General features: G+C 49.7%; 1 protein-coding gene across 3 annotated transcripts in view; it reads left to right on the top strand.

Moving 5' to 3' along the window:
* Positions 1-25656, top strand: part of B4GALNT3 (beta-1,4-N-acetyl-galactosaminyltransferase 3) — a 100540-nt gene that overhangs the window by 57422 nt on the left and 17462 nt on the right. For all 3 annotated transcript variants that reach the window (XR_004249095.1, XM_032159233.2, XM_032159235.2), the window contains exons 2-6: positions 16584-16687; positions 17624-17701; positions 24302-24397; positions 24839-24929; positions 25300-25400. Coding sequence is in view for 2 of the 3 variants with exons in the window: in XM_032159233.2 (XP_032015124.1) it covers positions 16584-16687; positions 17624-17701; positions 24302-24397; positions 24839-24929; positions 25300-25400 (470 nt within the window). In the remaining variant the exon portion in view is untranslated. The remainder of the gene's footprint in view (positions 1-16583; positions 16688-17623; positions 17702-24301; positions 24398-24838; positions 24930-25299; positions 25401-25656) is intronic.

Consider the following 25656-nt stretch of genomic DNA (forward strand, 5'->3'; position numbering starts at 1 on the left):
ACGATTTCAGACCTTCTATTGCCATAGCCAGACCACATATCCTGATTTTGAGTTCAGAAAATATGGTCATTAACACATCAAATAACCAGTTGATTTAGTAAGGTTCTCACTTTTCTATTATTATACTTTTCCCTGTAGACATAGAGCTGTATGGGATGTAAAAACCCTGCTCAGTAGTTTAATGAGCCATCATAACGGTCGATGTCTCATTGCATTGCTGAAAGGTAAGAGTAGATCAGTAGAAATTATCTTATGGGATTGTGACTAATAGCATCTGAACTAAAGTAGGTATTTCAACAATGACACTGCAGTCCAGTGAACAGATTCTTGTTTGTACATGTAGAAAGCAAACATAAATAGCATTGACGACCTGCCTGTTGGTGCTCCCTCCTAGCTTCCTTTCCTCCCACTGAGCCTCCATTCCTCTCTCTTCTCAAGTATACCTGCATTTGCTCATTTATTTTAAAAAGTAGTTGTCAGTGCACAGATAAGGGTATTTTCTCCCTCCATGTAGCATGTTACGAGCGATCACAGAGCAGCACAGGCGTCGTTTTGTCATGCTTTGCTTTATGCACTTCACAGATGCTGTGTTGTTTACAAATTGAAGGTCATGGCAGCCCCGCGTTTCCAGCCGTGCGTGCTTATTCCACGTCTGTCACGTTTGGTGACGCTTACAATACTTCAGATGTTTTCGTCACTATTTCGTCTGTTATGGTAATCTGTGATCTGTGATGTTACTGTTGTAATTATTTTGGGGTGCCGCAAACTATACCCAAATAAGATGGTGAACTTAATAAATGTGGTGCGTGTTCCAGCTGCCCCACTCGTGGACTGTTCTCCCATCTCTCTCCCTCTCTTCAGACCTCCCTCTTCCCTGAGACACAACAATATTGAAATCAGGCCAATTAACACTTGCACTGGCCTCCAAGTGTTCAAGTGACAGCGAGAGTCCCACACCTCTCCTTTAAGTCAAAAGCTGGAAATGATTAAGCTTTAGTGAGGAAGGCGTGTCCAAAGCCAAGATAGGCCGAAAGCTAAGCCTCTTGTACCCCAGTTAGCCAAGAATGCACAGTTGTGAATGCGCGGGAAAAGTTTTTAGGCTAAAGCCAAAGGAGGGCTCAAAGGTGAGTGTTACATGGCTTATGCTTCTGAAGAGCTCCAAAGCTTGTCTTTATATGATGAAAGATGCTAGGCCGGGTGGGATGGCTTTCATCTGTAGTCCCAACACTTAGAGAGACCAAGATGGGAGGATCACTTGAGGCCAGGAGTTCAAGACCAAGCTGGGTAACATAGCAAGACCCCATCTCTATAAAGAAAATTAAAAATTACCTGGGCGTGGTGGTGCATGCCTGTAGTACCAGCTCCTCAGGAGGCTAAGGCGGGAGGATCACTTGAGCCCAGGAGTTAGTTAGAAGCCGCAGTGAGCCGTGATTGCCTCACTGCACTCCAGGCTTGGTGACAGGGCAAGACTCTGTCTCAAAAAAAGAAAAAAAGATTCTAGATTTATAATTAGTTTGGACTTAAGCTTGTCGGGTCTCAAATTATCAGAGAAGCTTGTTCTCCAGGCTGCCTCTTTAGACTTGAACTCTTTCCACAAGAGGGGCTGTGTTCAGTTTTAGGATTCCAGACTATTAAATGCTTTACTACCACTCCTGACACTGCTGTGCCTTCCTCATCAGGCTCACAACCTGAGAACAGCCCCACATGTTAGAGACTGGATGTGTGGTCTGAACTGAAGATTCCCAGACCAGAGGGCAGAGACCTGGGCTCTAGTCCTGCTTCTGCCTCTAACTTGCTTTGTTACATCAGACTATAGTCTCTGTCTTCAAAGCTTCAGTTTACTAACATGTCGAATGTTGGAGCTTGCAATGATGATTTCTCAGCTTCTCCAGACAGGAACAATTCTTAAATTTTCTTTTTTAAAAAAACTACAGTTAAAAATGAATTGGAGGCTAGGCGTGGTGGCTCACGCCTGCAATCCCAGAACTTTGGGAGGCCAAGACAGGCAGATCACCTGAGGTCAGGAGTTTGAGACCAGCCTGGCCAACATGGTGAAACCCTGTCTCTACTAAAGATACAAAAATTAGCCAGGCATGGTGGCACCTGCCCGTAATCCCAGCTACTCAGGAGAGTAGGAGATTTTCTTGAGGCAGGAGAATCTCTTGAACCTGCGAGGCAGAGGTTGCACTGAGCCAAGATTGTGTCACTGCACTCCAGCCTGGGTGACAGAGCGAGACTCCGTCTCAAATATATATATATGAATTGGAGTGTCGCTTTCAAAGCCTCTGACTGTTTCATCTCAACTTTCCAAGAAATACTTGCACATTCTCTACCTGCATGGGAACTCACTTTTCCCCGGGAACTCACTTTTCCAGGGGATATTCTGAATAGTCAGCTCTTCCATCTTCCACGTGTCCTGTAAAGTTTCTTAAGTATTGTAAAACTAATTCCATATGTTTGTATCTTTGATACCTTCAGCTGCATTTTATGTGCCTTTGCATTAAAAATGTAATGACTCAGAGAAATCACACCCCTGGTTTAGGAATAACGATCAGTTATTCAGAGTTAAGCTATTTTCACAGGGAAGATCGAGAAAATCGCCCTCTCCTCGCCCGTGAGTCTAATGGAGTTAGAAGGATGTGCGGTCCTTCTACCCGCAGCGCTCTCATCATCCCTCCTCCTGATGTGGCCCACCCCTCCACCGCCATGGGACACCTGGGGATTTGAATCCTGGGGTCACTTAGCCCCTCTTTCCCAGGAATTTAAATCCTAAAGTCACTTAGACTGTCCTGGGAATTTGAATCCTAAGCAGAGACACACTGAGGTGTCTGGAGCCGGGTCATTGAGTTGCTGCTGAGATTCTTATCACTGCCGCGGTTCCTGGCGTTTCTGGGGCCCAGTTGTGTGGTTGTCTTTGATTCTGTGAGCTACTCTGTGGTCTTTCCCAAAATTACTCTTGGCCTGAATTAGGAAGGAGGAGAGGGCGGGGAGGCGGCCATGATGCTGACTGGAAGAAACTACAGTGAAGGACCATTTTTACCGTCCTCTGTTTTCAGTTCCTGGTCCGTCACTGAGTGACATGGTCCTGCTACACAATCCCAGTATGCGGCTTGCTCACCACAGGGGTTCAAAACATTCAAAATGCCATATTCAATGGGATGATTCCACCGTCACACGTTGATGTTGCTGCAGTGTCAAATTGCGCTAATTCTACATGCTCGCTCTAAGTCCCTGTACCGGCCTCACTTTGGACAGGCAGCCAACAGTTTGCACTGTCGGCACTGAGCTGGAGCTTCTATGGGAGCAGGTAACTTAGCCTGTCTCTGAAGCTAGGGTGTGTTGGAACTGCTGATTTCCACGCAGGCTAGTGGACTAGGACCTCCCTGTCCCTGGGGAGAGCCCTACTCCAGGTCCGCTCAGAAGTTCTTTTTTTTTTTTTTTTTTTAACTTATTGGCTGGGATTGCCCCAACCTGACTCTGCTCACCTGCCACCCCTCCTCTTTCCACCCAAGGCTTCCCAGACTTTCTGCTTTCTCCATCAAACATGAGCTTTGCCCCCAAAGAAGAGAGCAGCCTGGCCTCCCTTGGCCTGCAGCACCTGCTCCTTGTGTGCAGTTTAAAAAAATACACCTTCCAAGAGCATGGCAAGCAAGGGCTCTGAGAGATATTTGCACACTCATGTTCACAGCAGCATTTTCCACAGTAGCAAGAGGTGGAAACAGCCCAAGTGTCTATGACAGATGAATGGATAACCAAAGTGTGGTCCATCCATACAATGGGATATTCAACCTTAAAAAAGGAAGGAAATTCTGACACAAGCCACAACATGGGTGAATCTTGGGAACACGTGAAGTGAGAAAAGCCAGACACGAAAGGAAAAATATTGTGTGATTCCACTGCTGTGAGGTCAAATTCTGTGAGTAGGTCACATTTATAGAGACAGAAAGTAGAGTGGCGCTTGCCAGGCCCTGGGGGGAGGGAAATGGCAATTAGTGTTTAATGGGTACAGAGCTTCAGTTGGGCATGATGGGGAGGTTCCGGAGGTGGATGGTGGTGACAGTTGCACAACAGTGTGAATGTTCTTAATGCCATTAAACTGTACACTTTAAAATGGTTAACATGGGCCAGGCATGGTGGCTCACGTCTGTCATCTCAGCACTTTGAGAGGCCACAAAGGGAGGATCACTTGAGCCTAGGAGTTCAAGACCAGCCTGGGCAACAGAGAGACCCCTGTCTCTACCAAAAAAGAAAAAAAAATTAGCCGGCATGGTGGCACGCGCCTGTGGTCCCAGCTACCTGAGAGCTGAGGTGGGATGATTGCTTAAACCTGGGAGGTCAAGGCTGCAGTGAGCCGAGATTGCGCCACTGTACTCTGCACTCCAGCTGGGTGACAGAGGGAGACTCTAAAAAAAAAAAAAAAAAAAAAAGGTTAAAATGGTAACTTTTATGTTACAGGTATTTTACTAAATACACACTCCCCCTAAAAATTAAATTTAAAAAAGAGAGAAAGCATTCCTTAAAGAAAGCACTTCCTTCGAGGCACCTTTGGACTGTGCCTTTGACATCTGCGCCGTTGTGAGTGTCCACAGGGTGCTGAGACCGTCTTCAGCTGGTTGTTAATTTATCAATGTCAGGGCCAGTGTCTGTCACTTCATTCGGTCCCCAGCCCAGAATCGTGACCAGCAGATGCCTAATCGATTCTAGCGTGATAAATATGCCAGGCCTCTCACTAAACCCTCCTTGTCCTTCCTTCATTCATTCACTCCACATGCATCGAATGCCTGATTTATATAGTGGGAATATAAAATCAGGCCCAGGCAATTTAATCCTTTTCTGAAGCGGGGATGTGTTGAAACTACTAATTTTAACTCATATAGTGAGAATCCAATAACAAACAAGACCTGGTTTCTGCCTGCATTGTGCTAATTTTCAGCCCTTTTCTAGATTGGGCTCAGCTGGCATCCTCCCCGGAATACTCTACCTGTAGCTCACTTAATTCCAGCAGCTGTGGCTAAGTACTGTGCTGTGGTGCACGAAGTCTTGGGCCAAGGATCAAAGGCCTCGGCTCTAGTCCGGTCCTTAGCACAGGCTTCCCTTTGACATTGAACAAATTAATTACCTTTTCTGCAGGTCTCTATGTCTCCATCAGTAAAATGGAAATGATTTATGGCATTGGGATAAAAATAAGAATAGACTAAGAATATGAATCAGCTCTGGTAGAAAACATCGGATGGAGGCCGGGCGCAGTGGCTCATGCCTGTAATCCCAACACTTTGGGAGGCTGAGACAGGCGGCTTACGAGGTCAGGAGTTCAAGACCAGCCTGGCCAAATAGGGAAACCCCGTCTCTACTAAAAATACAAAAAATTAGCTGAGCGTGGTGGCAGGCGCCTTGTAATCCCAGCTACTCGGGAGACTGAGGTAGGAGAATTGCTTGAATCTGGGAGGTGGAGGTTGCAGTGAGCCGAGATCGTGCCATTGCACTCTAGCCCAGGCAACAGTGCAAGACTCCATCTCAGAAACAAGAACAAAAACAAAAAAACACACATCGGATAGACTATCTGTGGTGGGATGGTTGACTAAACCATACAACCCACTCCTCCACCCCGATGTGGTCTGACCTGAAGTTCCATTAAAATGATGTTTCATGGGGAGGAGGAAAGTAGATCCCCATATTCGTTTCTTGGAGAACAAAGTTACTGTCACACATGCCTCCGCCGTCCGATTTATCACTACCAAGGACAGGTTACAACAACTCAGTTTGACTTTGGCAAGTTATAATCATCAGACCTCGCAGATCTAGCAGCTGGCAACCCTCCAGATCAGATAATATACCTTATTTGTTTTCAAGCCTGATGCAGAAAAGTGAAAGCGCTTAAAAAGATACTTAAAAGAGAGTGTTTTTCCAAAAGGAGCCATCAGGTGGGGAGAGGGCAGGGTGGCTGTGGCTCCTGGCTGCTGGTCCCAAACCCAGTCCCTGTGTGGGCCTGGAAAACTTTTTTGGCCTCAGGGCCATACCTCTTTCTGCTTTCCTTGGATTCCATTGCTTTTGCATTCAACAAACAAAAGGGTCTGTGTAAGATACTTGTTAAGAGATGTAAAAAAAAAAAAAAAAGAAAAAAAAGAAAAGAAAATAAACGAGTTAAATCTCAGCTCTGTTATCTAGATGTTGTAGTTCTTGGGTAGATGTGCACTCTCTTACCAGTCAGGACCTCAGTTTTCTCATCTGTAAAATGGGAATAATAATACCTACCAAAAGGATTGTTAGGAAGATTAAATGAGACCATTTATGTCAAGTGCTTAGCATGATGGCTGGCCTGCGCAAATGCACATTCGTTAGCTGTTGTGTTTATCCTCTGTTAAATGCATGTGGTGGGTTAAACTTGTGTTAAACCTGCCACTATCCTCTGTTGAACTTGTTGGTGGGTTCAGTGGGTTAATATGTGGAGGAGGGCTTTGTAAACAGTATCGTTTCCCACCCAGGTCCCTTTTGGCATCTTACTGTAGTCAGCCTACAAGTCTAACCTCTTCATAAATAGCACAATTTTATTTATTTATGTATTTATTTATTGTTGTTGGGATGGAGTCTCACTCTGTCACCCGGGCTGGAGTGCAGTGGTGTGATCTCGGCTCACTACAACCCCTGCCTCCCGGGTTCAAGCGATTCTCCTGCCTCAGCCTCCCATGTAGCAGGGATTACAGGTGTGTGCCACCACGCCTGGCTAATTTTTTTTTTTTTTTTTTTTGAGACAGAATTTCGCTCTGTCACCCAGGCTGGAGTGCACACGTGGCTCGATCTCAGTTCACTGCAACCTCCACCTCCTGGGTTCAAGCGATTCTCCTGCCTCAGCCTCCCGAGTAGCTAGGATTACAGGTATGTGCCACCACGCCCCACTAATTTTTGTATTTTTAGCAGAGATGGGGTTTCACTATGTTGGTCAGGCTGGTCTCGAACTCCTGACCTCCGGTCATCCGCCCACCTCGCCCTCCCAAAATGCTGGGATTACAGGCGTGAGCCACTGTGCCTGGCCAATAACACAATTATCATCCAGTATTTCCCATGTCTCTCCTGTCTCCGTTGCTGGGGAGGTGATGCTCTCTTTTCTCCTTTCCAAAGCCACACTCCTGTCTGTATTCTTCTCCTCTCCCACTCTTCTTCCAATCTTCAGTTTTTTCATTCGCCTTCCTTCTGTTTGTTTCTATAAGGTGTGTGTCCCTGCAGGCCCTCCAACTATGGAAACTGCCTCCCTCCTCAAGTCAGGGTGGAGTTACTTCCGCCAAGCTGGGAAGAGTTCCTGCTCCCTCCTTCCACCTGGAAAGGAATAGGAGGAAGAGCACAGGCTTTTGACTAGCTACGGGGCTACTGTCCCACTGTGGCCCTAAACCGTTCAGAGCTTCCCTGGGCAATGGTAAACACTGAGGTGAGTTCTGGAGATGTTTCTGCTGAAACTACTCCATTGCCATCTTACAGCCTCAGGGTTTTCCTACAGCTCTGTTGCTTTTCCTGGACCCTTTAGGACACTGAAGACCAGTTTTCCAATCCCAGAAAATGTTTGCAGAACATTCTGCCCGAGGTTCCTGCAGGCCTAAGAAACGGAAACTTATTGAGCAACATCATGTCATTAGCATCCAGTTAGCCCTGATGTCTAATGAGTGTCTGCTTGTTTGCAAAATGCAGAACTGGCTTGTGTGTGCCCTGTATGGGGGCATGAGTATGTGTGCCAGAGCACATCCACAAGTCCATGGATGTTCATCCTAACTGCACCTAGGGAAGGGTGGAGCTGAATGTGTCCATTGGTACTTTTCTGTATATCACAGCGGTTAGCAGAGGATGAAGTACAGCGCACAACAGGTACTCAGTAAATGCCTGCTGATGGTTGATGCGTTGACTCATTTGCTCATTCTTTCTCAGCCTGCTGATCTCTTACTCCTGACCACCACTAAACTTCCTCTTTGAAAGACTCTAGGAAGGAAAAGGATTGCCGCACATCTTCCCTCTGCGTGCAGAAACTTATCCTGTCCCAGGCCAGAAGGAAGATGGGAATAGACAAGCCTAGCGGGTTCAGAAAAGTCAGTACTGATCTGAGGGATCCTGGAAACACCTCTGTGGCCCTTCTCTGGGTCCATGGGCTCTGGCCAGTCTTAGAAGTCCCGGACCCTATTACGTCTAGACTTTCCTAAATCACCCCATTGTATCAAGAGTCTTAAGTCAAAATTCGCCTTCACAGGACTGCGTTTGTGGCTGTAATTGTTACAACACTTACTACTAAATGGGCCCTTAAATGTTGTAGGTGTTTGGTTTTTTTTTTTTTGTAATGATGATGATGATAATGATGATACCTTAGAGGTGACCCCATGGCCTGGCCAAACCTTCTGTGGCCTCTTCTGATCAAATTCATGGCTTGGGGAATGGATATTAACTGAGCTGGGCTGGGTCCAGACAGACTCCACATTCCCAGAGCAGCGGCAGCAGAATAGAAAGGGCATCTGCCCCCTCTTCCTACCTCCTCTCCTTATCTGCCCCCTTGGTTTTAGACTTTGTGTTTTTGTCTTTTGTTTGTTTGTTTTTGAGATAGAGTCTTCCTCTGTCACCCAGGCTGGAGTGCAGTTGTACACTTGTGGCTCACTGCAGCCTCACCTCCTAGGTTCAATCCCCCCGAGTAGCTGGGAACACAGGTGCGCACCACCACGCCCAGCTAGTTTTTTGTTTTGTTTTGTTTTTTAAGAAATGAGGTTTTGCCATGTTGTCCAGGCTGGTCTCGAACTCTTGAGCTCGAGCAATCGTTCACCCTCCACCTCCCAAAGTGCTGGGATTACAGATGTGAGCCACCACACCCGGCTGGTTTTATGCTTTAATGTGGATGTTTGTTTGGGTGAGTAGGAAGCACTGACAGCAGGGCAGAAATACCCGGCACGGGCTCAGATGCCCTCTCGTGGGCCCCCTTTAGGTGGCACCCAGTGAGGCAGTAGGCACAGTCCCTTGTGCCTGTAGCTTGCAAACCTCAGCCTGCCTGCAGCCACAGCCATTTCAGTAGCTCAGGTGCTAGCTTGGCAGGAAGCTGGGGGAAAGCACAGCTGGCTGTTCTTCAGGTTCCTGGCCCTGGCTGTGAGCATCAGCAGGCTCAGGGCAGGGTCGGGGAAGAGGCTTATCACGGCCCCACCCGTATCCATCTGCTCATCTAGAGGAACTGGGAGGCCTTAGGATTGCACCCTTCTGCTGCTCCTCACTTGCCCCCCACCATGCACACCTGTGCCGGGAGGGAGCATGAGATGGGGCCAGGGGCAGTGTCTGCTTGCAGACACACAGCTGGGTGGCTTACGTGGAGAAGGAAGAGCTTGGGAGCCAGGAAGAGGGGAGCAGGCTCACACTCAAATGCTCTCATGTCCAATTCTCCAGCTGTTTGGGACTATGGGACAATAGAGTTGAGTCTCCACACTCTCCCTTGCATTTTGGGGGCTTATGTGGAGAGATGTTAGTCAAATGAGAGAGAATAAGGAAATGGTCTGGGGTGTGTGTGTGTGTGAAGTGTGGGTGGGTGGGTGAGTAGGAGGTCATTGGAGAGGGGATAGGAGAACGGGGTAGCTGGTGACTCAGTGGGTTCCTGACACCAGGTGATAAGATGGTGATAGTGGAGGCAGACACAAATCCTCAAGCACATTCAACATAGAGTAGTGGAATTTAGTACACAGGTTTTTGTCCTGGGTTCAAATACTGGCTTGGTCACCTACTGCCTATGTGACTTTTGGCAAGGATTTTAACCTCTAAGGCTTCTTTTCCAGTTTATTTTATTAATTTTTAATTTTTAAATGTTTTTAGAGATGGGGTCTCATTATATTGCCCAGGCTGGAGTGCAGTGGCAATTCACAGGTGCAGTCATAACACACCACAGCCCAAACTCCTGGGCTCAAGCCATCCTCCCACCTCAGCCTCCTGAGTAGCTGAGATTACAAGTGTGAGCCACTGCACCTAGCCGGTTTATTAGATTAAATAAAACACCCGATGTTTCATTTAATATAAATATAATAGGCATATGTATGTATATATAAATGCCTAACGCATAAGTGTTAACCATTACTGTTGTATTACTAAAATTGTTCTTGCATCAAGTTCCCTGGGGCATCATGGACTAGAAAGGATAGGTTTAGCCACACACCCTGGCTCCGCCATTGGAGCATCGGGTTTGCCTTAGGGACTCCCTCCCAGGTGACAGGCCCCTGGCTTCACCCCTGACTCTGTGCCACTTCAGATTTCTGGTGGGGTTCAGGCCCTGCTGGCTTCTAGCCTTAGCAGCTTTGTCCTGCTGAGGACATGTGACTGGTCCCACGTGCTCTCCAAGGACAGAGCCGCAGCCCCTGCTTTTCCGTCCCAGGACTCAGTGCTGGTTCCTGGCATTTGTGGAACTGCACCCTGGATGTCATGGCCTCTCGTTCATTCCCTTGACAACCTCCTGCTCTCTTGTGGGAGAAGGGCTGTGTTTCTGTTCAGCTCCTCTGGATTTCGTCACCGTTTCTCATTGCAGTTTGTCTGGTGACAGTTCTCTCTACAGACTCTGGGGCTTCTTCGCCAATCATCTACATTCACCCTGGATCTTCAGGTCCTTTGCATGTGGTGGTGTACATGGAACCAGCTCCCAGGCCTCTCCTTCTCCCTCACTTTCCTAGGGCCCTGGTAGGGCCCGTCCTTCCCCTCTTGCATGCCCTTGCCCAGGGGCAAGCCCTTTCTAATGGAGCCCTGCCCCAAAAGAGCTTCAGAAAGACCTTTCTGCATCTCTGCTGCAGGTGCTACCCCCACACCCACTGCTTCCACCTCTTTTTCGGGCTTCCTCTCAGCCCCACCTCTCCCGCTGGCATTCATGAGTTGCTTCCAGGTTCCCTGCTGATATGGGGAGCTTGCTTTTGGTTGGGGTCGGGGTTAACCCTTTAGCTCCACTGTTTACCCCCTTGTGATGGACTTGCACCATCCACTGGGTTGAGCAGTCTCCACCCAGTTACATCTGTAGGCGGGCAAAGTTCATTTCCACATGAGCAAGCAATAAGATGTGGGAGTGATGGGTGAGGTGAATCTAACTCATTTGGGGCCGACGATACTACTCCCAGCGTAGATCAGCAGATGATTTGAACAGATTCTGGAGATATATATTGGGCTCCGTTGCCATTTACCATGAAGTGATATGTGTGCACATGGCACATTATCTGCCCCTTTACACAGTGAAATAAAACTCTTAGCATAGTGCCTTGCATATAATAAGCGCTCGGTAAAGGTTGGCTGCTATGAATATTGCCAGTATTACAACTACTTAGGAGCAAAAGCAACACATCTTGCCATGTGCCTTGTAAAATGCCCTGTTGGGCATTAGCAGAAGTTTGAGCATTGCTATGTCTTAGGCTGAATTAGGGAAGATTTTCCTGTCATGGGCCATGGCCCTGGCGTGTTATGGGTCAGCTAGTTAGTCCCGGGTCTTTATTAACAGGGTTTAGGATTTATACTTACATGAGAACTTAGTCTGAATTTTTTGCCTGCTAAGTTGAAAGTGCTTTGAAGGGTTTTAGCCCTGGAGTGGAGTGGGGAGGCTCAGGCCTGCAGTTCCAGCACAGAATCTGTAACACCAGTGCCAGCCTGGGCAGTGAGAGACTTCCTTTCTCTTGGGTATGAATCAGACCAGGCGTCAGGAGAAATAATTGTGAGTTCCAGATCTGCAGCATCATGACTAATAATGCAAATAATAAGCTGCCATGTGTTAAGGGCTTATTATGTTCTGGGTAATAAATCCTCGACATGGATTATCCTGTTCACTGTGTGGCCTTGAGCGGATGACTTTGCCTTTCTGTTTCTGTTTCTTCATCTCTAAAATGGAGAGGACAATACCTAACAGGGAGGTTGAGAAGAGCTAACGAAATAACATATGCAAGAGTCTTAGAAAAAAGCACAAGGGGATGTATGCGTGCCATATTTTTACCAACGAGAAAGATGGTAATCTTCAGGCCTTTGAAGAGTGTGCATTGCACAGAGGAGGGATGTTGGCAAAGCTCTGGCTGATGGTGAATTCGATAGCCCAGCTTTGTGAGGGAATATGAGGCCCACAGTGGTGCTTCATGTGTCACCTGAGATTGGGGTGTCTGTCTCCTGGCACAAATGTGACACCTGTTGCAGCAGAAACAGGCCCTGGCAGCTGGCGCTCTGGGAGGAGAGGTCTGGCTGGGAGCAGGAGGAGTTCGCTTACCAGAGGGTAAGTGACAAATGTCAGTAGTTAAATCAGCACATTTTTCAGCTCCACATTCCCCCAGGGGGGCTAAGCAATGCCTGGTTATTCACTGGCAGGATTAACACAGAGGCAAGGATACGGGAAGAGGAAATACCCCAATGCACAGCAGGCGCCTGACACCTGAGGCGCTTAGTGAATAGTTATGGGGGATGCGGGAGGGTGGGGGGCAAAGAGCAACACTGTGAAACAAAGAGGGGGTGTTACCTTTTGCCATGCTGCCACTGCTGGCCCACTGCTTACTACTCTGGTCAATAACATGGAGAAGGCTGAGCACGGTGGCTCACATCTGTAATCCCAGCACTTTGGGAGGCTGAAGTGGGAGAATCACTTGATCCCAGGAGTTCAAGACCAACCTGGACAACATAGAAAGACTCCATCTCTAAAATTTTTTTTTTTTTTCAGACGGAGTCTGGCTCTGTCGCCCAGGCTGGAGTGTAGTGGCGCAATCTCGGCTCACTGCAAGCTCCGCCTCCCGGGTTCACGCCATTCTCCTGCCTCAGCCTCTCTGAATAGCTGGGACTACAGGCTCCCGCCACCACGCCCGGCTAATTTTTTTGTATTTTTAGTAGAGACGGGGTTTCACCGTGGTCTCGATCTCCCGACCTCGTGATCCACCCGCCTCGGCCTCCCAAAGTGCTGGGATTACAAGCGTGAGCCACCGCGCCCGGCCCAAATTTTTTTTTTAATTAACCAACTATGGTGGCATGCACCTGTAGTCCTAGCTACTCAGGAGGCTAAGATGGGAGGATTGCTTGAGCTTAGGAGGTCGAGGCTTCAGTAAGCTATGACTGTACCACTGCATTCCAGCCTCGGTCATCCTGTCTCTTAAAAAAAAAAGAAAAATAAAAAAAGAAGCATAGAGAGAAAAGAGTCAGAGAGATACTGAGTATTTTTTAAAGGAGTTGAAACTCATATCTTCCAAATCCCAAATCCAAAATCTCAAACTCAGAAATTTTTAGGAAGAAAACATTTACTGGGTACTAAGACCCCACACTAGGTCTGGCCCACATAATTTAATCTTCACAGCAGTCCCTGTGGGGCAGGTGTTTTTATTTCCACCATTCAGATGAAGAAACCAGGGCCAAAGAAGTTAAATTGTTCAAGCAGTTCAAGCAGTCACAGTTTATAAGTGGTAGATATAAATTAGATGTTTATTTTTTATGCTTTTGTTTAAAAAAAAAAGGGGGGGGGGGATCTTGTTATGTTGCCCATATGTTGCTAGTCTCAAACTCCTGGGCTCAAGTAATCCTGCTGCCTTGGCCTCCAAAGTGCTGGGATTCCAGGCATGAGCCACCACGCCAGGCCACGATTAGATCTTTCTGACTCAGAAGGCTTATTTGTCTTCCTACTCTATCATGAGGCCCGCAAAGGAATTTTCCTACTCCTTAAATCTGTGAGGGTTGGGCTGTTGACTATCCCAAGTTTGATGTATCTCACAGCCACCTAGACTCACCTGTTACCCAGCGGCAAGACCTGACTGGGTTTAACTTCACTGAATTGCCTACCTGTAATCCACTCACCTCCCTAAATGGATTTGTCTTTGGTCACTGAGAGAGCTGCCTCTTACCTTCTGTTAAAGAGAAACAGAGCTGCACACTAGTTACAGGTCGTGAAGATGGATTTTATTGAGTACTGCTGCAACACGGGAGAGAGGCTTCAGGACAGAACTGAGCTCAACTCTGAATACAGCAGCGATGACTGGGGATTTATAGCCAACCAGCAGAGTTGAGGGGTCAGTGGTTGGAAAACGACTGAGACATCAAGAATGGAGGGATTCTTGCTGAACTGGCCTAATGGGACTCTTGCTAAAGGCAAGGGTGGGAGATGAGAAGCTTGGTCAGATGTCAGGGGGTGGGGGGTTCTGCTAAACTGACCTAGCAGAATTCTTGCTGAAAACTGGACTAGGTAGGCCCAAGACAGGGCCCAAGGATGAGGTCTCGTAAAAAAGGGTGCTCAGAGGAGCATCTAAGGTTTCGTCAAGGAGAGAGTCCTTGTCACTTCCCAGCAGATGCCAGGACAAGGGCAGCTGAAGACCCGCAATGCTAGTTCATTGTGAGGGTAAGTCATCTCCCCTTGGTGTGACTTCCAACTTCAAGGACTTTGGCTGAGCTGAAGACCATCTTGGAGAAGGAATGTGCACCTGAGACGCACTGTAACTCCCACTGATGGGGCAGGCAGCATTTCGTGGGTGTTTCCCTACAAGCTTCTCTTGAGTAAGAAGTTTTTAGTCATAAGAGTGAAGATGACCCAGTCATTCAGATGCAGGAGCAAGGCAGGGCCCGTCCTCCCCCTCCCCACAGTGTAACTCATGTGTCACCTAGGCACGCCTGAACCCACAACTGCTAGCCAGCAGATCCTCGGGGCTGGGAAGGGATGAGCTCTTGCTTTAGATCATGTGTTTGGGTTGGGATTAGCAGATGAACAAGCAGTTTTCCCCTGAGCTCATCCAGAAATGGAGGGTATAGTCTGGGAGCATTCTTTCTCTTTCTCCCTCACTCCTCATATTTTCACATCACTTCAGTGGCCCCAGCATCCTGCTTCCTCAGAACACACCCCTGCCCTGAACTCGCCAGACCTCTTCCTGCCAGCTGGGCCAGCCTGGAAACAGGAGAGACCTTGATGGCAGAGGGATAAAGCTGCAGGGACTCCTGCAACCATAACACGAGTGGAGGGTTAACATCTGCAGAAACCCACAGACAGATCCCCTGCTGAGGCCTCTGCACCGGCACTCCTCAAAGTCTATGCCAGAAGGTGTCTGCAGGAGAAAATGTGGGCAGAATGAGAAAACCTGGGCCTGTGAGACAGGGGAGCTCTCTGTTCTAATCCTGGCTGCGGATCAACCAGCTCTGTGACTTTAAACTCTGAGCGCTTTCTGCATCTGTAAAATGGGGTAACGGAGCTGGCCTCTCAGGAGATTCTTAGAAGGTTCGGATGAAATCACGCCTGTGGGACACTCAGTAAGCACAAAAGGGCCCACACAAAGCATAATCATGTAAGCAAAGCATTCTCACCCCACACCTGCATGCCAGCGTGCAGCCCCTGATCCCACCCCCTCCCCAGGCCTGTTACAGAAGCGCTCGTGCATAGCGTGGGTGGCCACCTTCGGTGAAGCCCATATTCGTGGGTGGTGCTCTGTGTTCTGTGTCTGCGTGGCTGTCTGTGTCTCTGCTGGTGCTCACATATGGGTTCCTGTGACACTTCTGCCTACTGTCGACTCTTGGCTCCCAGGGGTCGGGAACTGTCAGGCTAATTCCTTCCAAGCAGCGCTCACCACAGCATCCTGGGGGCATCATGGTGAAGCTGTTGGAGGGAAAGGGGAGGCTCAGTGGAAATCCGTTGCACACGGGGGTCCTAGTCTTAGCCTTGCCACTACTGGCTAAGTGAGTCTTCATCAGCCATTTGACCAGCCTGGGTTCCATTTTCCTCACTTGAAGTGAGGACGAGATGATCATGAAAGCCTCTTTAGCTTTCAGTGGTCTATGGTTCTGGTTTGTGACTAACAGTGGTTTGGTTCCACTTATTCAAAGCTCAGCAATTTCCTTTGAGATGGGAGTCCCAGCCCTCGGGAGTGTCAGCAGTGGCCGGCCACCAGACTGCCTCCTGACTTGTGAATGCGCGTGCACCCTGCAGTTTCCCGTTCCCTCCCTCCCTCTCGCCATGGTTTGGCTTCTTGCCTTCCCAGGTGTGTGTAAGCCGACCTGGTCCAGAGCCTTCAGGGTACAGACAGCATCAGCCACATGGAGCCTCCCAGTGACTCCAGTAATAGCAGGGCCTCTAATCTTGTATCTCCAGTGGTTTATACATTTGTTTGACAGACACCACATCGCAGGCCCACTCTTTCCTGCCTCTCTCAGCTCTGGCTCCATCCAGCAACCCAGTGATCAATGGTAGGGGGTCCCCACCCATTAGTAAGCCCCTGCTGTTCCCTGGGCTCAGGGCACAGGGACCGAGCAGGAAGGGAAGAATGTACTGCCTGTCCCGACCATCTCTCCACAGCAGCTCTTGGGATAAATTCTCTTCTCGGGGGAGAACGAGCTGGTAGTGGGAGGCCCGTGGTCCATGCTCACCTGGACTGGCTCATTCTCTGGTTACTGGAAGGCGGTGACTGCTGATGGGATATAAGCTCATCTCCTCTCTCTGCCCTGTGGACCTTGGCCAATCTGCAGCTAGCTCCTGCCCCCAGCCCAGCCCTCTTCCCACCCACCCTCTGAAGAGAGGTGAGAAGGGAAGATGGTTCCCTCCATTAACCTCCCAAATCTTTTAGGTGTATGAGGTTTCCAGATTACGCTGACCGGAGGGCTTCTCTCTTCCCCTTCCACAGGGTACGGCAGCTGGAGAGAACTGGCCAAGGCTCTGGCCAACAGGAACATTCCAGCTGTGGATCCACACCTCCAGTTCTACCATCCCCAGAGGCCGAGCCTCCAGGTAGGTGACCAGCCAGTCCATTGTCCCTGCTGATGCCTTAACAAAGGTCCTCAGGTGCTCTGCCCAGTTGCCTTAAGGGTAACCTCTGCTACTCTGGGAGGAGAGGCAGAGGATAAACAGCCCCAGAATCCTAGTCTGGCCTCAGGACCTCCTAGCTGAGCCATAGAGATGTCCATCCAGCCTCCTCAAAGCCAGTGAAAGGAAACTTTTACTGGGGCTGCCACTGGGCCTGGTTTTCTGGTGTCTGCCCTTGTCCCCTAGAACCACTGCCAGAACCACTCCGGCCTGTGACCTCCATCACCAATGGCATGTGGTGCCTCTCACTAGGGTGAGGGCTGGGCTGTGCTGTGCTTGCTGCTGAGATCAGAGGTGACGAGGTGGATGGACACCCCTCCCTGCCCGTAGCTGGGAGTACAGACTTGTAGTGGAGCATTTCCCTGTAGTGTCTCTTGAACCAATGGTCCCTAAGGAGGCATATTAGAGAAACTGGGGTCTAATTCATTCAGGAGCTCCAAGGCTGAGCCTAGAACAGACATGAATCCCAGAGCTGGACCAGAGCCAAACTGAACCTGTGGACCTGCATGATAGGGTTTGGGGGTGTCCCCGAGGGGCTCCCACTTGTTGGAACCCAAATCTAGAGACCTGGGGGATAAGGAGGAAGAGGGAGCCGAGGTCCCTGCCCTCAAGAGGTCCTGACCTAATGAGGGTAAACTGTTTTCCCATATGGGGAAGACAGAAAATTCAGAAAAGTGAAGGAACCTGAGGAGCGTGCACTGATGAAACTATGGAGATGGATTCCCAGGGACACAGTGTGAATGACAGATGGCAGCGTGCTCTGAGCCGACGCCTCCTGGGAGCAGGCACCGTGCCCTCTGTCCTGCCCATAGCTTCTCATCCTAATATTCCTACCAAGTTCATTCTTCATTCTTCCCCTAGGACCATGACATTGACCAAGGTGGGAGCAGTAACAGCAGCTACTTGAAGTGGAACAAGCCTGTCCCCTGGCTCTCAGAGGTAAGGGACTTTCTACTGTACCTGCTCTTTGAGAGAGCTAAAAAATAATTTTTATGGATAATTCCAGAGAGCACAGAAAACTTTCTACTAGTGAATTTAAAAATTTTTTAAATTATTTATTTAGTTAGTTTTTTGTTGTTGTTTTTAGAGAAGGGGTCTCACTATGTCGGCCAGGCTAGTCTCAAACTTCTGGGCTCAAGCGATCCTCCAGCTTCAGCCTCCTGACTAGCTGGGATTACAGGTGGGCATCACTACACCCAGCTTAGTGGTTTCATGAAAATTTTTCACTCCGAGCGTTCCAGGTCGATTCAATTTCTCTTTAGAGAAGGAACAATCACATTTGCCCAAGGCCTACCATGTGGCAGGCTTTGTGGATCACGTCATCTCAGCTTTGCGATCCTGTGGCATAGTATCATTATCCTCATTTTATAGGTGGAAAAACAAGGCTCAGGAAAGCTACAAGACTTTCATGGCCATGCCAATCCCCAGTCTTAAAGATAAGCATCCCAAACTGTCTTTCTTGGGCCACTATCTTAAACCCCGCAAGATATTCCAGGAAGAAAAGAGTCCATTGTTAAATAAGCTTTTAAAACTATGATATACTACTTTGCCTTCCTGGAAATGTACATTAGCAGATGAAAGAGTATGAGAAGTTCTGCAGCCATCTGTTTAACTTGGTGTAGCTCAGCATGTCTCAAACTGAATTGCTTTTTTCCATGAAATGCCTATTATACTCTATGAACCTAGTGCTCGAGGTTTCATAGAAATGCTCTAAGGAACATGCATTGGGAAACTCTGCTTTAGAAAACTTACAGGAAGCAGTTAAATGTGAATAAAAGTTATCAGAACCCTCATAATACCTTTCATTTTTACAGGCTTTGATAGATTGTGTTTCTTCTTTTGGTTTTTTGTTTTTTAGAGACAGGGTCTTGCCCTGTTTCCCAGGCTGGAGTGCAGTGACACAATCATAGTTCACTGCAGCTTGAACTGCTGAGTAGCTAGGACTACAGGGGCGTACCACCGTTGCCTGGCTAATTTTTAAAAAAAATGTTTGCAGAGACAGGGTCTCACTATATTGCCGAGGCTGACCTCAAACTCCTGGCCTCAAGCGATCCTCCTGCCTTGGCCTCCCAAAGTGCTGAGATTACAGGCGTGAGCCACCATCTTGGCCCCAGATTCTTTTTCTTTTGGTGAAGAAACTGAGGCTCAAGGAAGTTGATTAACATACACAAGATTACCTTGAGTAAATAAATCCTTATGCCAAGATTTCCGAGTAGCACGGTGCTTTGGGGATGAAAATTTGAGTTTCCTATTTTACAACTTGTTTAGAACCCAGGGTCTTTAGTCTCCAGGCCCTGCAGACACAGATTACTTTTCTTGGCTGGGTGGTGCTGGCTAGCTCATTGTCTCCATCCATCCCTATCATAGATTGAGCTCTTCAGCCTGGGGGTTTATTTCCAATCCACCCACTTGCTCTGGTGCAGGAGTGAAGGAGGCAGTATTGTACTGAATGTGACGTTAGTTATCCACACTGAAACTACCTCCTTTTAAAGCCCTGGTAGAGGATGGATTACAATGCTGGCACACCTGCACTAGATGACATCACCAGGTAATTATGCTCCTCCCTACCTGGAGATAGCACTTTGAAAAGAACTTGCTTTACAGATCATTTGGTCTGGTGATCCAGCCTTCTCTCCTTTAAGGACAGCTTGGATCCTTTTTCTTAATAAACCAATTATTTTGAAAGCTTATAGCGCCATAACATTCTGCATTTATTAATAACTAATTTATCCACTTGTTTTTGCCAATCAAGGACATATGTATAAACATATAATGAAACAAAAACAGTGAACAAATAGTAAATAGTGATCAAAATTGGGCTGGGCTTGGTGGCTCAAGCCTGGAATCCTAGAACTTTGGGAAGCCGAGGTGGGAGGATTGCTTGAGCCCAGGAGTTCCAGACCAGCCTGGGCAACATGGTGAGACCTTGTCTCTACAAATAATGATAAAAAAATAGCTAGCCATGGTTATGCACACCTGTGGTCCCAGCTACTTGGGGGGCTGATTGCTTGAGTGTAGGCAGTTAAGGCTTCAGTGAGCTGAGATCGTGCCACTGCTCTCCAGCCTGAGTGACAGAGAGGACCCCCATCTCAAAAAGCAAAACAAAACAAAAAATATTGGCTATTTTAATAAGCGTGTATGGCCTTTTGGTGGTAAATGACTGATTTCCATTTTTGAATATTAAAAATAGCTTACAAAATCTTCATTACAGTCTTCATGGATGTTCAGGGGTTCACTGATCCAATCCTCTTATTTTATCAATGAGGAGAACAAGGAAGGGAGGTCCTGGAGAGGCCAAACCACACAGCAGTCACACAGCTGCATCACGGTGCCAGCTGGCTTCCAGCCCAGCCCTGCGGTCTCTCTACATTCTTAGGACTTCTGTTCCCATCCCCTTGCCTGTCCTTGGCCAGCAGGTGAATAATACAGGTCATTTATTGAGCATCTACTACTGTCCAGGAGCTGTCAGGTTGTTCTGTTATCCCTCTTCCAGATAATGGCTCAGAGAGGTCAGCTCAGGGTCACAGAGTTAGTGCAGGGCCCTGCTGTAAAGGTAGCAAGGGCAGGAGATGAGAAAGATGACAATGGCCTCCTCTTTCACTGTTTCCCTGCCCCGGGCTTTGGCTGGCAGCCCAGGGTCTCCGAGGCCAGAAGTCACTCTGGAGACTCAGCAGCCTCAGACGTTTTACTTGGTGCACCAGAGGCTGACTGATCAGACTGGATGGCTAGGGGCCTGAGCTTCATGGAGTGACTGTTTCAAAACTTGTTCACACCGCCACTGATCACAAGACACTCATGAATAAACCCCAGTGCCCATCTGTTCATGTATTGGTAAATACACTGCTCCATTCACCAAAATGCCATGTCTGCTAGCCAGGCCACTCCCCAAACCCAAAATAGTTACAAGAAAGAAATTTGGTGAGCACAAAGTCAGATCAAAGCAAGTGAGATCAGAGTTCTCGTGGGTTGTTCACACAGGCTTTGAGAAGGCAGTGTCTCTCTTTTGTGGACAGAGCTGTGACACAGAGTCCTTCCTGTTCTCAGCCTTTCCTTTAAAACAAAAGAAAACAAAACAGCTTTATTGAACTGTAACTCACATACCATACACTTCACCCGTTTAAAGTGTACAATTCAAGGCTGGGTGTGGTGGCTCACACCTGTAACCCCAGCACTTTGGGAGGCCAAGACGAGAGGATCGCTTGAGGCCAGGAGTTTGAGACCACCCTGGACAAATAGGGAGACCCCATTTCTACTGAATAAAAAAATGAGCCAGGTGTAGTGCCATGTACCTGTAGTTACAGCTACTTGGGCAGCTAAGGAAAAAGGATTGCTTGAGGCCAGGAGTTTGAGGCTGCAGAGAACCATGATTGTGCCACTGCACTCCAGCCTGGGCAACAGAGTGAGACCCTGACCTTAAAAATAAAATAAAATAGATCGAGTACCTTGAAACTCTGAACAGGACATAGGAGTTCCTGGTGAGTAGGAACCGGTGACCTGATCACCCTGCTGTGTTCCTCCGGGGGAGGCCCCACTGCCTCATGAGTTAAAACTGAACCACTAGCCAGGTATGCTTTGTGTTGCGAGTTTGACTCTGGTTGAGCAGCAGAGAGTATAGCAGAAGCAGAGGGCCAGTCAGCGCTCACGTCCTGCGATGGGCTTCCGAGTGCTCCTGGAGGAGAGTGACGGCGCCTGCCTTCGTGCCCCTCTGAACCTCATACCTCTGCCAGAGCCCCTGGCGCAGGTGACACCCTTTAGTTTACATGTCTGCCTCCTTTGAGGACCAACCTCTCTTTCTTCTTTAAGGGGTACAGTGCAGACGCTCAGTGCTTATAGAATGGAGGAAAATGCTGTTCTGGGCTTAGCTCCTCCAAGCATTTGTTCATTTAAATAATTAGGATGTGCAGAGAACACAGGGGAGGGAGCTGTTCCCTCTGTCTGGGGACGTCATAGAAGGCCTCGGAGAGAACTATTTGAGAAGAGCTTTGAAGGATGAGCAGGAGTTTGCCACGTAAGGAAGAAATGAATGGGCCTTCTAATCAGGAAATCGCATTTGTAAAAGCATGGAGAAGGGAAACAGCATGACGATTTTGGCAAAGACAGGGGTTTGGTGTGGGTGGAGCAAAGGTGTATGGCAGGGAGTGGTGCGAGGTGAGGCTGGAAAAGGTAGGTCAGACTCCGTATGCTGGGTGAGGCTCTGTTCTGAAGCCTTCTGGGAAGCTTTGGAGGTTTTAAGCAGCAGGATGACTTGGTCAGATCCGAGCTTTAGAACGACAGTTTTGGAGACGGTGAGGACTCCGTGTGGGGGAGAAGCTGAGATCCAGCTGGAGGCTCTGCTGCGGCCCAGTGGATATTCCTGTGTGACCCACACCCCTGCACGATGCCCTCCCCTCTCCCAAGGTTACTTGCTGCGTGTCCTTGGGGAGTCGTTTTACCTCTCTGAGCTTCAATGTCCTCACCCTTAAAATGAGAGGGTTCCAACAGATAACTTCTCCAGCACTGCTGACTTTGGAAGTTTCAAAACCATCATTGGCCATAGACATGCTCTGGCGCTTGGAGTGACCAGTGCCCCTCCCGAGGCCTTAGTCACTGCTGGACAACGGAGCGAGTGGGCAGAGGGCAGGGCTGGTGTGCTGGAGTCCCACCTCCCTGCCAGATACAAAGTCTCCAAAACTCAGAGGGACACAAATCCTTGGGGGATGGGGTGGTTCTCATCCCAGGCCCAGGGAGGAAGAGGGTGCCCCCTGGCCCCTCAGAGACCCCCACCTACAGCCTGAGAGTGGGTGAAGCATGGTTTGAGGGCTAGCCTACTGCTGCGGAAGGGCCTGGGCTTAGTTAGCGCAGGTAGCTCCTCTTCCCGCACTCCCAGCCTCTCTGCCTGGGGCTGCCTGCAGCATCTGATGACCCGTTGCTCAGGCAAGAAAGGCCCTGAGGGTGAGGCAGGAGTGGCCAGCCAGTGCCTCCCTCGCCCCTCCTCTCCCTGCCCAGTCCCCCCGTGGCCTCTGGCCTCCAGGCTGAACACAACAGGCTTCTCTGGTGGCATGCCCTCCCCCACTGCCCTCCCTTCTGGGATCTGTATCTCCTGGGGAGGGGGCAGAAAGAAGCCTTTGGAGGAGACAGCTGAGTCTTATAAACCGGACTTGAGGATTTTCCCCCGAAGTAGCACAATGTCCCCATTCTTTCCTTCCTTGAAGCCTTAACCCGCCACCCACCTTCCCAGCCCACATTCCCTCTCCCACCCGTTCCAGTCCCCCACTTCTCTTTCTGTGAGTGACGGCTGCTTCCCAAGTCTCACATTCCTGGCATTGACCAGGCCAGTGTGCCCCGTTAGCGCCACATTGCTGCAGGGCGGGGAGAGACAGGCTCTCCTGTGTCTTTCTGCATCCAGCGTTGGGGCAGTGTTCCCCAGAGGCTGCGCCCACCCCACCAGCCACACCTGGGACCTCGGGCACTCCTGTTGAGGAGTTACCCCTGCCCCACTCCTCTCCCCGCCTGCCCATCCTCCCTCCTACAGATCTCTTGCAGAACTTGTGCCACTTCTTTTTATCTGGGTGTCCTCTCAGAGCTCCTAAGGGCAGCCCAGATTTTGCTATCTGGTGGGCATGGCGGGGAGGCCAGGGCAGGCTGCTGGTAGGGAGTCATCAGGCCCCACCTCCCACAACCTGGACAGAAGCCCTGGGGGAGGGGAGGACACGGGGTGATCCGAGGCCCACTGTCAGGATGATTGGCACAAAGTCCCCATGCTTCCCCTCTCCTCTCAAATTTCCAGCCCTACCACCCACTCAGAATGCTGGTTCCTGCCTCACCCCTTTCTGGGGAAGGGAGCCATCTGCTTGGGGCCTGCAAGCCCAGTCCTGCAGAGGAGAGAGGGGTTCCGACCCGACTGGCACTGCCCCGAGGCTGTCCCAGGAGCGGCTTGCTCAGAATGAGTCTAGGAGGCCCCAGAGAGCTGTGGGAGACCGAGACGCTGGGAAGCCCAGATGGGCCCCAGCTCACTCCTGCAGTGCCTCCCAGCTGCTTCCCAAGGGGAGCCAGAAGCGTGGAGACCACTGGCTGGAGGAGGTTTCACAGGCAGGCAGCTGTGGTGCTTTCCTCTCCTCAGGAACAGGGACGGGACGGGGAGGAGAGCAAGTCTTTCCTGAAACCCCAGCCGGCTCCTCCCAGCTCCCTGTCCTCTCGGCTATTCTGCCATGACCATTGCCCCCCTTGCCTGGGGAATGAAAACCAGCCCCCTTCCTGCATGGGAGGACCAGGGAAAGTATGTGTGTGTGTGTGCATGGCCAGAGCAGACCTTGTCCTCAAGGCCAGGCCATGGGCTGAACATCAGCACGAGGTTCCTGAAAGAAGTGCTGGGTGCTGGGCTTGGAATGGGATAGAGTGGGCCAGACCAGCACAGTGAGAGGAGCACCAGCCCCGTTCTGCCCAGCCTCCTGGAGCTGAGGAGCCGGGGCGGGCATGGAGTGCTCACGCTCCAGGAGCTCAGGAGCTGGGACAGGCATGGGGTGCTCACGCTCACTCACCACTTGCACCTCCGCCCTGCAGTTCCGGGGCCATGCCAACCTGCATGTGTTTGAGGACTGGTGCGGCAGCTCCATCCAGCAGCTGAGGAGGAACCTGCATTTCCCACTGTACCCCCACGTGAGTGCCTGAGGGCTGCCTTGCCCACCTCCCTCCACACCTGCCTCCTCTGCTCACTTCTGCCTCTCATCTTGCCTTGCTGCTTTTCTGGTCCATATTTTCTCCTTTATCTCTTGAGCTCTCTCTTTGTCTGCCCGTAATAGTTCCCTTGTTTCCTTCCTAGGGATTCTTTCAATTTCATCCCCTGCATCATTTCAGTTTCAGGCTCACAATATGGTGTACCCAGGGCCACCATGTACAGTTGTGCTGGTTGTGCACTGTACAAGGTCTCCTGGACAAAGAGGCAAATGGGAGCTGAAATTGAGCCTGCACTGCACTCACCAAGCCACAGCCCGGGTCCCTCCTGTCATAGTTCCCTCCTGGTCTTCCCGCCAATCCTGGGAGGACCAGTTTCCTCTTCCCTCTTCTGGGTAACTGTTTCCTTCCCCTTTCTTGGCATAGATTCGCACAACCCTGAGGAAGCTGGCTGTGTCCCCCAAATGGACCAACTATGGCCTCCGCATCTTTGGCTACCTGCACCCCTTTACTGATGGTGAGGCCAGCCCCAAAACCCCATCCTTCTTCCTGCTCTAGAGTTCTGCATGGGACCCAAAGAACATAAGATAAAGTTATAGGTAGACTGAGGAAGAGGGGGAAATTGAGTCACACTGCGGTCTTGTCCAACTCGCACAGGCTGCTGCTTCGCTCCCTGGTTTGCAGCCTGGAACCAGCTCATCTCTCTGTATAAGTCTTTTCCGTCTTCACACTGTCTCCCAGGATGTAGAAAGCCCCACTTTACAGAGAGGGAAGCCACAGCGTCAAGCCCCGAAGGGAATTTAATCGCTAAGACACTCACAAAAGCCTGCAGCTTTTTATGCTGATGCCCTCCTTGCCCTCATCGGGAAACTCTCCCCGCCGCCCAGGGAAAATCCAGTTTGCCATTGCTGCAGATGACAACGCGGAGTTCTGGCTGAGCCTCGATGACCAGGTCTCAGGCCTCCAGCTGCTGGCCAGTGTGGGCAAGGTAGGGCCAGCTCAGCCCCGGGCCCTCCCATCTGCTCCTGGAGCCTGTTCATTGAGTCCGCCAGCAGCTGCTCATTACTGTTTGCATCTCTGGTGTGACAGTGGGGAAGAAGGGGTGGAAAAGAAGTCTCCCTCACCCCTAACCCTCTACAAAGGGATAAACTGAGGATGGGGAGGAGTGAGGAGTGGAGAGGAGCGAGGAGTGGGGAGGTGAGAGGAGTGGGGAGGTGAGAGGAGTGGGGAGGTGAGAGGAGTGG

Source organism: Hylobates moloch, unplaced genomic scaffold (assembly GCF_009828535.3).
Source record: "Hylobates moloch isolate HMO894 unplaced genomic scaffold, HMol_V3 SCAFFOLD_8, whole genome shotgun sequence".
In the NCBI taxonomy this organism is placed as follows: domain Eukaryota; kingdom Metazoa; phylum Chordata; class Mammalia; order Primates; family Hylobatidae; genus Hylobates; species Hylobates moloch.